We start from the raw sequence: 14,762 nt of genomic DNA, 5'->3' as shown, positions 1-14,762 counted from the left end.
CACTTAAAATTTAAATATTTTATCACCTATTCTGTCTCCTGTACCTCTTAAAAGGGAGAACATATATCAATTACCATCCCAATAGGTCAACATTAAGAGGTTATTATCTGCCCAGCCAGCGTGGCTCAGTGGTTGAGCATCGACCTATGAACCAGGAGGTCAGGGTTCGATTCCCGGTCAGGGCACATGCTCGGGTTGTGGGCTCGATTCCCAGTAGGAGGTGTGCAGGAGGCAACAGATCATTGACTCTCTCTCATCATTGATGTTTCTGTCTCTCTCTCCCTTTCTCTCTCTGAAATAAATAAAAACATATTTTTGAAAAAAAGAGGTTATCAACAACAGACATTTATTGAGTGCCTATTGTGTGCAAGGCACTGTACTAGGCATGAGGCTACAAAGACAAAGGAGAAATGCTCCCTGCTCTCAAAGAGCTTACAATCTAATTAGACTAACAGGACACATACATAAAAAGACAAAGAACAACCCAAGGTAGCATATAACATTAGGGCTCTGAGTAGAAACAAACAGGAGTACAGCCTTTTTTTTTTTTTTTTTTTTTGCATTTCCATGGTGGCTCAATACCCTGAGTTGGTGGGGATGAGTGAACTAGAATAGAGGGGTTACTCCTGTTTGTGTTTAAGTCTTGTGGACACTCTACCACCTCTCTTCATTCCAAATTATCTTCTGGCATGTGCTAGAACCTAGGCAATGGGTTCACTTTTCCCTCCAAGGCCTTCGTATCATAGTTCTCTTTGAGGTGGCCTTCTGATAGGGTGACCCACTATCCTGGTTTGCCTAGGACTATCCTGGTTTTAGCACCAGAAGTCCATGTCTTGGAAGTCCTCTTGTCCCCTCCTCCCCTGGAAACCAGGATGGTATTTCTAAAGACCTTTGTCCCATAGCCAGACATAATCCTCTCGCTTAATATGGTCATAGTTCTGGCAGAACCCACCCCAAATCTGTTCCCTAGATAGGTCTTTAGTCTAAAAACCTACAAGGGAGACGTTAACAACCCAAAGACTGCTGGTTTAAGAGCACACTGTAGACAAAAAAAGACAATTGGAAGACAATGACAGCAATAAGACAAAATGAGGTTCAAGAGAGAAGCAGCGAGGATGGAAGAAGGGATTGGGTCAGGTATGAAATATGCAGGCATGTTAACATCACCTCCTAACAATGCATAAGAGAATGGGAAAGCAGACCTTCTCTCAGGGTAGGTCCATTGGACATTCTGAATCATTGCCCCATGGAATCCAGGGTATACTTCTAAAACTAGGTCATGCCTACATGAGGGCAAATATTTGGTTTATTATAAATAGGTACTTAAGTGTTTAAATAACACTGTCTTAGTCCTAACAGAATTTCAGGTTTTCCTTCCACTTTTAACTAGCATTCATTTAGCTTCTAAATCAATATTTTTAATCTTTCGGGGCGGGGGTGAGAGTGAAGGACATTGATTTCAAAATAAGGCTTTAGCCTTCCATTTAAATGTAACTCAAATAGATCAGTAATGGAGAGAATTTCAGATAACAAAGGTAATCTGTCTTGAGAAGTGTTGTCAGGGATCTAATACACATATTTAGCAGTCACCTAAAGACTCCAAGAGACCACACACAAATTTCTCTTTTAGGTACAGTGCTTTGTGTTTTGCTTTCATTTATTTTTTTGAAGAAAAGCTCTAACTTTGAAAGCCTAGGAAGCTCCTGAATCACTCTGGTGTTACTTCTAGCCCTTAGGAGCCCATACCAGGGTTAGTGAAGCGCGGGGACTCAGTTATCAGACACCCATCAACTGCAATGGCAATCACACAGTGAAGACCTCGCTCAGCACACTGAATATTCACCTCATAATGTTCTTTTAATGTACGCTTTCTTGGGTGAATATTTACTGTAAAATATTAAATGTAAGTTCCTCTTTTCATGGGCCATTTGAGGCGATTGATTTTGTTTGTGAATTCCTGTATCTTTGCCCATAATGGCTATCTATTGTAACGGCCTCTGCCAAGTGTTGCTGCATTGACATAACAGACACCATGGACCGTCCAGCTGTGGCCCTGAGCTGCTGTGGTCTTAAAGCTGGGAGGAAGCTGATGACACAGCTGGGGAGAGGAGAAAAAAGGTCTGTAACATAATGAGTATGACTTAGGCTTCAAACACAATCAGATACTGAAATCGCTGAGGTCTGTCAACATGGTTTTATAGTCACCTTTCATATGAGAGTTGATGTTTAATGGTGTCGAATGGCATTAAGAACGATAGTTATGAAATAGTGGCAATGTAAGGATTCAATTGCCCACGACCAGGTCCATCAGCACAATCTATCAGAATTCTAGGCATTTTCTTTAAATGCTGTAATAAAACCACTGCCTAAGCGATAATTTCTTACATTTATTTATACCACATTTTAAAAAAGATAAATTCACACACTCACATGTCCTAGCTACACGCATATTTAAAATATTTCCCAGTGAAGCCAGAAATTTCAGAATTTGGTTGTTTTTCACTCTTTTGAGTATTTGAGAGGGAGGAGTTACAAAAAAAAATATGAAGCTATGATGAGGTCTTTAAGAAACAAACAAACCCTAAAACTTGAAGATAACACAGATATTTGAGATATTACTAGATTAGTAATGTATACCTCTTTGCATTTCCCAAGTACTCCTTTCTAATTTTTCATAAAAATGAAAGTGGTTAAAGGAGCTACTTACATCTGAACAACATAATCCCTTCAAGTGATGGTAAGGGTTGCCTGTAAGTCAATTATCTGAAATTTATACACTTTTCATATGTTCATAAAGCATTATGCATTCAGAGTCCATGCTGCGGAAGAGATTGTACTGGAATAAAATTCTCTTTACAAACTATGAGAAAATTTATAGAACACATTCCAGTATGTTTTAAACAGACATTTCAATTGTCCTGGCTTTTAACAGCTCAAGCCACACCACGAAGATACCAACTTTGGTTTGCTATGTAAATATCTAGCCCGTGTTTGCATCTCAACGACAACACTCCAGATAATTAATAGTACTAGTTTGCGCAGGGACATGGAATCTTAGTACTGCTGAAGGACAGGGAAAAGAACTGGTAATGTGAGACAACTCCTTTAATCACAAGCCAGGTCATTTTCTGTAAAACAACGTCAATCTTCATACGTCAATCTGGTGCCTTCAGATTTGGCATTAGAGAAACTAATGCTTCCTAAGCCATGGGTAAAGAAAATACTGTTACATTTTTTAAAAGACTATTTTTGAACAGTATTACTTGCTTAAATGAAAATCTTTCATACCAACTAGCTTTGGCTCTGAATAAAATAAGTTCTTCACACTCCTCCCCACCAGAGAACAAATGGTAGTAAATATGATGTAAGATTTGCAGTGAGTGAATCTAAATAGTTCATAGGATAAATGAGTGATATGATAGGGAATCTCCTTGCATTCCCTTCTCCTGACAGACTCACAGAATGTCAGTCCCTTGTTCTTGTAGCCAGGCAACACCATGGAAATGCTCTCTCTCTAAGGGGGAGTAGATTTTAGTTAAGGAGAACCAGGGAGAAAGTATGCTTTTAACCACAAGAGGGAGATAGTTAGTAGGGCAATATAAAAGGCTCCTTAAAAAGGCCCCTGCTACTGTGGGAGCCCCATCATCCCAAGTTCAAAGTCCTCAAATGGCTCAACAGGAGGCTCGTAGAATTTTAGGCTTGGAATGAAATGTAAGAGGTCGTCTAGTACAGTGACATCATTCTGCAGAAGAGGAAACTAGGGCTTAAGCGAAGTGGCCTACATCAGTTATTACTAAAGAAAACTATCTTTAAGTTTTTCTTCTTAGTATCTTTTTGTGTGACACAGTTTTGGGTTTTCAATTTTGTCATTTGGAGCATTTCTGTACCTTGGAAAATGTTATAGCTATTCTTGAAGCCCAAGGGTTCAGAAAATGCAAGACAACATTTCCGGGCGAAATTCCAACAGCGCGCTAACAGTGAGCACTGTGAGCACGGTAGCTCATCAACCCATTCCAGGCTTTTTCTGACCGTTGTTTGGGATTCAAGATAGAATAAATTACCTAAATAAAGATAAAGAGAACTTACCACATAATAATCTATAAAAATACTGGCCTAGAGTACACTACAAAACTCTCAATAAATAAATATCGGGCATCTGCTTTATGAAAGTCCGTGGAGATGTGCTCTTTGGAAACCATGTCCACACTTGCAGGCTGCTTTTTACAAACCACACACACAGGGTCCAACAGATGATAAAGGTTATAGGTCAGGTCAGGATATAACTGGATAGAAAACTGTTTTTTGATGTGGCATTTCTATAAAGGAATACAATAATAAATACTGCTGAGTAGCTCACGTTTCAGTTTTGAAGGCAATACTTAAAGAGATTCAAGATGTTTTTAGCCATGGCAGCATCATTGAAATAAGTGTTCTCCCTTTTTGAAAGGAGAACACTCATTAGAATGTATTAATTCTGGCATTTTCCTGGAAGCCAACTGCACTGCTCTATAGTCACGTCTCGTAGGCATCTGCACATGGTACTTCTTGAGGAGTGAAGCTATTTCCAGCCAGTCTGTTCCTCTTTCGTGTCTGGGGCTCAGGAAGTCCAGCAGCCTGGTGTCTGATACACCAGGGATCTCAGTCTGGCGTACCCCTTCCTCAGAACATAGGTTTAGTCTCAGGATGATTTATAGCAAGTGACTCTGGTTTCCAGTCTGGTTGAAAAAAGTGAATATTGAATGTCCGTGCCCAGTTCTTAAAGACTCGTTTCTCCGTGATGAAGCGGTGATGACTGCCCTTCCGCCCTCGCTCATGGGAGAGGTACATTGTACATTCATCTGGCCCAAAAGGTTCGTAATAGTGATAAGGGACTGAAGGGTGATTGGAATCCCTGCAGGAGGAAAATGAGATAAGTGATTACAGAAAAAAAAATTCCTTTGACTGATTGAGGTAAGATGTTATCTTTAATAAGCTGTTAAGCACAAATCATATTTTCAAGTTAAATGAATTTCAACAAATGTTTATTACTGATGTTTAAGCAATAAACAAGTGGAGAGGTTGTGAGGTTGTGAAATAAAAGCAGTGACCATATCAGACAGAGAGATTCAAAGTGCACGGTAGGACGTTCAGGCTTTGGGGATTCAAAAACTATATATTATTAACAGCCAACTAGAGTCCTTATTTCTACTCTTACACCCATGCAGTGTACTTACTACAAGCATCTCTAGAGATATTTATAAAATAAAAACAGGTCATTCCCCTTCCCCATTCCAACTCCCAAATTGTCCAGAGACTTCCCATTATATTAAGAGCATGGCCTTATAGGGTGTTACATGATCTGACTCCTTTCCAGAGCCTTGGCCTAACCCACCCCCCTTCGTCTCTATGCTCCAGTCACACTGGCGTTTCTGGTGTCAACCCCTCCAAGGTCGCCCCTACCTTGAGGCCTTTGCCCCTGAGGGCAGTCACCTGGCTAGAGCATTCTCTCACCAGTTCACTCCTCTCACTTTTAAGGATCGACTCAAATGTATTCTCAGAGAGGCTTTACCTGGTGCTCTTCACTCCCTCTCACTCAGATTTATTTTCTTTACAGCATTAGTCACTGTCTGAAACTGCTGTTGTTTCCCTGCTTATTGTTTGTTTGCGATGACAGGTCTTTGTCTTGTTCCTAGTAGGTGCTCAAAAAATAATTTTTGCATTTCAGTTGTTGAAAGAAATTTATATGGAGCTAGCAGCTACCCGGCAAGTCCCTAAAGACTCTCTCTTCTCCAAGAATGGCAAGTTGATGGTCTTATTTTGATTGCACAGGAGAGAAAGAAGACAGCAGATACGATGCCACCCTTTTCTTCCTGTTGTCTAGAAAGACAACGATGTACTCAAATGTAGAGTCTCTAAATCCAGAAATTCCAAATCCTCAATCCCTGCCGTGTAGCCTGACTATCCCATTTCCATGTCTCTGTATCCCTGTCTCCTCTTCAAGCAAGAAACACTGGCTCATTTCTTCAAGGTAGTGTGTGCCCTTGTTGTAGGGTTATTAAACTATCTAAAACCCAAAGAGCCCTGCTCTCAGACTGGTTTTCATGCTAGGCCAGTACACTCCACTTCTTCTGTTTTAGAGTCTAGATGATAAGATTGGTTATGATATCCCAATAGATAAGTCTTCCTTCCTTGAGCTACACTCACTAACCAGTCTTGTGGCAGAGACTATGCTCTTCTTAGTCTCTTCTTAGCTCTTTTCTTAAAAGGGCCAGGCATCCCAGCAAACCACCTTTCAGCATCTAATGTCCTGGGGTCCCCTCTCCGGTCACTAGGGTCTACTCTAATCACAGCAACTTGGTTTTCCAAAGATGCTCATCCTACTAGATACGTATTCATTTTCTTCAGGGGAGATCAATACACAAATGGCTTTTAGAGTAGCAACTTTACTGGGGTCAGGGATCGAAGTCTTTTATCAAGAGGGGTGTTGAGTTTGTGGCTTTGACAAGAGTAAACCTTTGAGCTGCCTCTCCCCCGAGGTTAAAGTTCTTTCAGGAAGAGAAATCTATTTTTGTCATGCAGGGTTTAAACATTCCTCATCCTGGGTTGGATGCTGTGCTGAGTTAATACTTTGCATCTCTATTATACCTGTCTCAGAAGTATCTCTATGTTCTATCATGAAACATCAGCAGCTATCCTGCCTAGTTATTATAGATATCACTTATTTACTTACCCTAGACATTAGAGTCTCCTTAAAATTTTAATAGAAGGTGTTTTCAATACAGAAAGTGCATGTTAGGAAAAAATTAAGTTGAAACTACCACTATGGGAAAAAAAAAAAGGAAATAGAATCTTGTGAGACAAATCTCCCTAAATTCATATGACATAATTTGGGGAGCCATGCCAAATTCATGCCACTGCAGCAAATCTAGGGTTAAACTTTTATTCTGGTACAAATCATGCTTTAAATCTGATTCATCTAAGTTTTGGACATATTCTTGGCATCAGTCTCACTGAAGAAACAATTAGGTTTCTAAAAATAACCATGAGATTGATTTGGCACCTAGGAATAGAGGGAAATTGGAAACCAGCCGAAGGATGCTGGAGGTCAGTTTCCTCACTCAGGATGACCATCTTTTTGAATGAAACCTTATTTGGCTCGATACTGATCACCTAAAGGGAGAATTAAATTTACATATTTGGTAAATTTAATTTCTTAATTTCAAAGTTGTCCAAATAGGTGGGGGTTGTTTGCATCCATTAAAACTCTGTCCAAATGGCAGAAACGTGCTTTGTGGGACTGAGGGGGCAGATCGGAAGCAACGGCGAGCAAGCCCTGGGTCGCCAGCCTGCCACCGGCTGTAATCCACCATTCCGCTCAGAAAGCCCTTCGCAGCTCAAGGTCAAACCTGACTTTCTAAAGGCTGCCGAGGCTTTTTCCGGCTTCACCTGATCCCAGGGAAAATAGCAATAAATACCAGCAGAATTTTCACACCGGGAGGCTGCTGCTGTAAAGGGAGGATCTGGCACCAAGTCCCCGTTTGGGGCCAGGGGAGCTGAAGGAGTGAAGGCCTGAGGGCAGGGTTGGTGCGATAATCACAGAGCCAGTTACCCCAGCGGCTGCAGCCTGTCATCAGCACTCCGAGGGCCAGTGTGGGAACTAATACTGCAGAATAATGTGAAGAAGGATTTTTTTTCTTTATGAAGGAAGCAGGTGGGGAGAGGGAGAGAGCTAATATTTAGTGCACAGGGGGAGCTTTAAAGAAATACCGTTGTCTGCGTTCCACCTCCACAGATTCGGGTTTAATTGACTTGGAGAGGGTCCCAGGCATGGGCATTTAAAAAAGTGCCTTAGGTTTCAGTATCAAAATAAATAATGGCAGCACTGGATTATAAAACCCATAAAATAAAATAAATATCCATGAGTCCATGATGATCTCAATAAACAACTGAATAATTAAATAAATGAGGGAGATGAAACGGCATTTCCTGAGAGAAGAATTCCAATTAACAAATCTAGGAGGAATGAGGGAATAGAAATCACCATTAAAAGAGAATAGTAATGGTTGCAGGCAAGATGCACCAATGAAGAGAACATTAGTGGGGCTATAGATAGGAGAAACAGGTTATTTGCATACAGTATCTTCCCCCAAGATACTTATTAATGACAAAGAGAAAAGTTGTAACTTTACAATGAGTAAACCCAGCAGACATCTCCTCAACCAAGTGGTAAAGGTCAACATGGCCAGTGATAAGACATTTTGACATCATGTACCTCTTGATATGAGATGTGAGAAGGGCTTATCGCTTCTATGATATTCTTCCCAGTAATGCATAACCTCAGTCTAATCACAGAAATATAAAATGAGGGGCATCCTGCAATGGTGACCAGAATTCTTCAAAAGCATCAAAGTCATGAAAGATAAGGAACGACTGAGGAACTGTCATGGATTGGAGGAGACTAAGGGCACGTGACAAGTAAAAGCAAAGAAATCCTGGATTGAGTCCTGAAGGAGATAAAGCACATCAGTAAGAAAACTGCTGAAATCTGAATAAAGTCTGTAGTTTAGTTAGGAGTATTGGACTGGTATTAATTTCTTGGTTTTGATAATTGGGGCATAATTATGCAAAGTACTAACATTAGGGGAAGCTGGGTGAAGGGTATACCAGAACTCTCTATGATTTTTGCAACTTTTTCTGTAAGTCTAAAATATATCAAAACAAAAAATTTAAAAGATAGATAATGTTAAAAAGCTCCTTAGGGAATTCTAATATGCAGCCAGGAGTGAGATGGCTGATTTAATTAAATGCCTGTTAGCCTTGGTGCTTAACTTACATTACGGCATCTACTCCCCCATCAGTCTAACGTAAGTATACCTGCTGTGTTTGATGGGGGGGCATCTGACACCCAGGTAGAGTCCAGGGCCTGGCTTTAAGCACATAGCCTCATTCAAGATGCTAGACTTGACTCTTTCAACCCCAAAACCAGAGCTCAGCACTCTACGTAGACTAACTTATCTGATCCTCACCAGCCCCCAGTGAGAAAGGTACTGTCATTATTGCTATTTTATAAATGAGAAAACTCATGCAGAGAAAAATTGAAGTCTCAGGGCCTAATTTTGGACAAGAGCCTCCTCTTAAGAGTGAGGCTTTGTGTCTTGGAAGAATCTCCTGTCCCACCAAGTGGACTTTCTGTACTAATGGCCCCCCGGTTTCCACTGGGGTTGGCTACACATGGCTGGGAACAGCTTTGCCCTTGCTGCATTTTCCCAAGCACCTATCTGTAGAAGTGTCCCGTGCTTGGTGCAGCTGGTCAGGGTGCGGCGCTGAGGCCTCATGCTCATTGACAATCCTGCCCACTGATGTTAACGGCAGCAGGAGTTTGTCATGTTCCGTTTTTGAATCTTATAAAGCTAAGCTGTACAATTGGAAAGAAACCTCATAACATTAACAAGCAAGGGAGGATAATTGCATTTCCGGGTATGATCTAGGTTAACCCTGCTCTTTGGCTTTGCGGCTGGATCATCTACAAGGTAGGAAGGGTGCCTTTGCTTCTCTCTAGACACCCTCTCTAAACACACTTCTGTTTTTGGCGTGGTACTTGGCATATAGGAGGGAGTCAGGCGATGTTTGAGGAAGGGAGTGAAATCAATAGCTGTCAGGTGTCTGCGTTGCTCTGAGATTGGCTTTCAGGGGTCTCTGGGATACTGTGCACATTCAGAAGGTCATGTTCCTACAGCAGGCCTTCCCAGACACTGCCCAGGGCCAGTGAGACTCCCTGAGCCCCCTTTCTCCTGCTGCCTCGCTTCTCTTTGGAGACTCTTTTGGAAGGTAAACTGCTGCACACCTTGGAAGCTGGTGGAATAAAACTTGTGTATTCGGGGCACACTGAGCATCAAGATTCTACAGCTGTTTACCTGTTATGGGGCAAAGAGCCCAAGTGAGTCACCTGAACTCACCCCCACAACCCAGGCACCTCAGGCGGTGCCATTAACATCTCATAATATATCTGTGGCACCCATGGGCAGAGGATGAAAGTAAAGGAAACAGCCAGTCACCGGTAAGAGTTGGTCGAATTACAGCAAAGAAAGAAGAAACAATAAGCATCTAGGAAGAAAGATAACAATCCGTCTAAAGACTACATCATAGACTGTGGACCACAGGGTGCATCGCCGTTCCCCGCCCGCCCTGCGTAAGCATCTGATTCCACGCCGTGCACTGTGGCTGCGCAGGAACTTCTGTTATGCTGGCAGCTGTATTCATGTTCATGAGCTAGTAACTCTGGTAGAACCAACTCTCTGATATTCACGATGCCTTTGAGATGTCCTTCACATTACGGATGAGATATTAATTTAGTTCCATGACAGTGATCACTCTGAGTCATTACTCCTCTAATTAATACTGAAGAAATAATGGGTAACTGAGAGTTGTAAACTTGGTAATGGGTTAAGTATGACCAGAAATAAGATTATTAGATAGAATTTAAATGTTTGGCCCGTTATTATTGCCAATAATTTACTGTGGAAAATGAGATAAAAATACTCACTGTAACTTAGTTTGGAAAGCAATGATAATAGATCTTTTTCACTGAAATTTATAGTCCACCTGGAGAGTGGATTTGGCTTCCTGTATGGATAGGGCATGATTTAAGGGTTCACTGTCCTCACAATAATATATTTTGATGCTGCCTAAGATGCAGCATGGGATTAATTTTCTCCAGCTTTCTGAACACGGATGAGCCTGGAGTCTGGTGATGAAGGCAGGATGCCGGAGCCCCTCCTATAGGACCCCAATGTGGGCTCTGGTTGAGAATGAAACAGGTGGCCACCAGTGACTTACTTCTAAGGACCCTTGAAATCTGAATTTGCCCTTTGCAATTACACTTTTTATTCACCTGACACTTTTGGTCTTTCTCAAGGTCAACAGCTTCTGAGAGGCAGAAATGGTTATTTTCACCCACATCAGCAGCCTTTTACTACAGCACTAAACAGAGAGTAGAGGACAGGACCATTCATTCACTTAATATTTATGGCGCACCAGCTATAGGCTAGGATGGTAACTATCCACTGTCTTTGCACTAGGGCTCCAATAGTGAGGCAGACACACAAAATCTCTGCCAATGGGGAGTTTACATTCTGATGGACTCAACCAGCTTGAGCCCTGCCAAAGTCTCTGTGCTCACAAAACCACCCTTTACCATTTTTGCCCTGTTGATATCTTACCTCCTAATTCCTAGCACTCATGACACATGTACCCTGCATGACACATAGCCCCTTACAATCCTCAGCTTCTTTCAAAATAAAGACCAAAGGGGGAGTGCTGGCCAGCCAGGCTGCCTGACTGGCTGGTTTGGGTGTCAGGGCCATGTCCTAGGTGGAGAGTGCCCTCTCCAGCTGTCTGCAGTCAGAGCATGCCCCCCACGACCTGGGGAGCCCTAACCTCGCTTGCTTAGAGAAGACACGGTCCGCCCAGCACTTGGGTGCTGGGCTCCCTGCCCACTCCTCTGTTGCTGGAGATCTGCTGGGCTGAGCAGCTGAAAGAAACAAGCCAAAATTTAAAAAGGGGGTGGAAATGGTCATTCTTTGGTTGCAGATACTGTTTGCAAGTCATTTGACTCTAAGAGGCTTTGCTGTGCTCATTACTTTTGGTGTGGGTAAGGCTTATCATGAGCCTCTAGGACACCAGAGCTGTGTCCTATTCTTTGAACTCCCCCAAATTCTCAGCACCTTTCAGAGTAAATCTCAAGTACCCAGGATAACAATAAGAATGATTTCATATACCTTATGGTATAACATTAATGTATTAGTAATAATAATAATCTTTCCTGAGCACTAATTGTCTGTTGGGTGCTATATCAGATGCTCTACCTTCATGATCTAATTTCACCCTCCCCATGACCTGCTTGCTCTTATTATTTTCTTATCTCCACTTTGCAGATGAGAAAAGCAAGACTCAAGGTCTCCCAGTTAGGACCCGGGTGCCTGGTGGGTCAACCAACATGTTCTGAGATGAAGATAAAAGGAACCTGAGCATCAGTCTGTGAAGGGAAGGATCATCTTGGTCCTTCCCTTCTCACCCTTGTGAGCAGGCATGCTCTCTCCAGCCTAACCCTCTCCTCCAGGAGGCCCCCAGCACAGTTCTCCACTTTTTCAGACAGGACGCTAGGCATAGGGTCCTTTGGAAGAGTTCTTGCTGTAAGCATCTTGTGAGAACAACTACCACACCTTTTGGATGGTGGCCAAGAGACAGAAACTTAGAGCTGGTGGCAGCAAGTGGTGCGTGGACAGTATCTTGACTTCCTGGTTAGTGTCATTCCATAAATTGTTTCCATCTACGTACAAGAAGCCTTGATGAACTAACTCTGAGTAAGAGAAATGACAGGCTAACATGCCTTTCATTTGTTTTCCATAATAAATGGAAGATTTCCTTGAACACTCTAAGTCATTAACATTTCAATTTATTGATGCGCTTTCTTCTTGGTGTCCTAATGGCAATTATATCTGCCATAGAACCATGGACTTTGATAGCTCTTTGCACGCCCATAAGGGCCGCTCCCGCTGTCTTTGTTAGCCTGTTGGTTTGAGGAGACAGTTTGCTTTCTTACACCATCCTGCCTACTTTTTGCACATAGATTATTAAACAGGGAAACAAGGCCAGTGACTTAAGTGATGAGGAACTGGGTGAGAATCCAAGCTAACTCTTGCCATGGACTAGGCCCTGTTCCAAGCACTTTACACGTATTAACTTATTTAATCCACCTGCAACCCTATGGGGTAGAGTCTATTATTATTATCACCTCTACTTCTAATGATGAGGAAGCTGAAACACCGAGAGAGACTGAGCAATGTGCTCAAGGTCACATTAGGTGAGTAAGTGGCCAGGCTGAACTTGGAACCTGTGCATTCTGGCCCCAGACCCTACACCCTTCCTTACTACATTATGTCACTCCTGGGGACGAGAGAATACAGGCACATAACAAAGGCTTGCTCTGTCCACACCTTTCCTTCTCTTCTGTGACCTCACTCTAACATATAAATTACTACTCCTGCTGTTAGGTTTTTGGGTTTAAAAGGGTGGGAGAAAAGTGGCCAGTTGGAAACAGCATGCTTAAATACCCTTTTCTCATTCTTGCTTCAAACCTCTGTAAAGATTTTGCATCAAGGCCCATGGCTTTTGAGAAGTTGTTAGGTTTAATACATGTGAAGCAAGCAGAAATTTTACTTGAACAACTTTAAAACACCCCTCCCCTCCAGGTTTGACCATTTGAAAATCAACATTGAGGCCATGGGCTGGCCATCGGTCACTCCTAAAATGAAGGGCACTTCCTGAATTTATAGGCATCACCACCTTAAATTACAGATGAGTTTTCAATGAGCTTTGGCAAATCGGTGCATTTGTTAGGACACCAAACTCTGCCCGGGCACATGCCAGGAGGTAACTTATGGTAGCAACAGAGATGTGTGCTTATGTTCTCTTTAAAGTGATGCATCAAAATAATTATGCTTGTGCTTTGGTCTTAGAAGCACAAACCAAAGCTATGTGGTGGTGAAGGAATGAGGCTCCAAGGAATATTTTAATTTTAGAAAATAGGCATTATCGTCAAAGAAATTGCCCTGTTTAATTCATTAAAAATTACCACATTCCTTTCAAATGAGAATAAAACTAACATTTCTTAATGCTTGTGCATCGTGAATATTATGCCAATTACTGCATTACTTTTGGTTGATAAATATTCAGAGCATAAATGAAGCCCATAAGATGGATTAATTCTCCAGCAGAACAAACAAAAACTTTCAATATTTTATATCACGTAATTAAATGCTGTTTGTTGTTTCTAGAACCAGAACTTGGGACATGTTAATTAATTGCTTCAAGAAGACAGACATGTTTTGTGGTTGACATTTGGAATCAGATATTTATAAACTCCGCACGACACTGCTGATGAATTACACTTGCAGAGTAAATCCTACCTGCAGAAGTCCGGGGGCACCATGCCATACACATTGATCCTGTCGCAGAGCTCCAGCGCAATCGTCATCGTGAACCAGCCAGTGCTGAGCCACGTGTTGGAGATCTTTCTGGAAGGAACAACAATTCAGTCTGCAAGCTGGTAAGATAATCATTATACCCACTGCCATCTTAAATCCTTTATGGAGCAAGTCTGACTATAAACACACACATTCTCTTTCTCCATTTGGTAAATAGCTGGAACTTTTTACCAGAGAGATAGCTCTACCAACACCACCATGTTCCACAGCACAATCATAAATGATGTTGATGAGCCATCATGGTAGATTTGTGACACTAAAGGATGCTCAAGGGACTTCTTCATCATCAAAGATGATGATCACTGTTTCAATGTTCAAGTGTATATCACCATAATTCAATTTCTTGTAAGATGATAACCCCCTTGTGTCAACCCTTTATTAACTAGAATACTTGACGAACTAGAAATATTCCTTGTTCCCCAAGCAGAGTGGATAAGAGTTTATTACATATGATTAAACACAGATGTGTCTGACTATCAAATGATCAATCTATCAAACAATCTAGTTGAAGCTTGCCTTCAACTAGACTAACACCGGCATCTTGATTGAATGCCTTGCCTTAGGAGTGCAGTAAGACCTCATTTAACATCGTGCATAGGTTCTTGGAAACTGCCACCTTAAGCAAAATGACTTATAACGAAACCAGTTTTCCCAGAGGCTAAATGATATAAACAGGATTTAAGTTCCCATGGCATATTTCTGGCAAGAGAAACATCACCAAACATTTAAATAAAGACC

The 14,762-nt window shown here is 41.7% G+C and overlaps 1 protein-coding gene across 1 annotated transcript in view; it reads right to left on the bottom strand.

The window, feature by feature from the left end:
- Positions 1 to 559: 559 nt before the first annotated feature.
- The window catches only part of ST6GALNAC5 (ST6 N-acetylgalactosaminide alpha-2,6-sialyltransferase 5), a 145,871-nt gene continuing 131,668 nt past the window's right edge, over positions 560 to 14,762 (bottom strand). Inside the window, exons 4-5 of the mRNA XM_081143712.1 lie at positions 13,947 to 14,054; positions 560 to 4,891 (exon numbers count right to left, since the gene is read on the bottom strand). Of these exons, the coding sequence (XP_080999838.1) occupies positions 4,660 to 4,891; positions 13,947 to 14,054 (340 nt within the window). The 3' untranslated portion in view covers positions 560 to 4,659. The remainder of the gene's footprint in view (positions 4,892 to 13,946; positions 14,055 to 14,762) is intronic.

Source organism: Miniopterus schreibersii (genome assembly GCF_964146895.1).
Source record: "Miniopterus schreibersii genome assembly, chromosome: 8".
Taxonomy (NCBI): Eukaryota; Metazoa; Chordata; class Mammalia; order Chiroptera; family Miniopteridae; genus Miniopterus; species Miniopterus schreibersii.
Note: the sequence above shows the minus strand (reverse complement) of the source record. Positions and strands in the feature narration are given on the sequence as shown.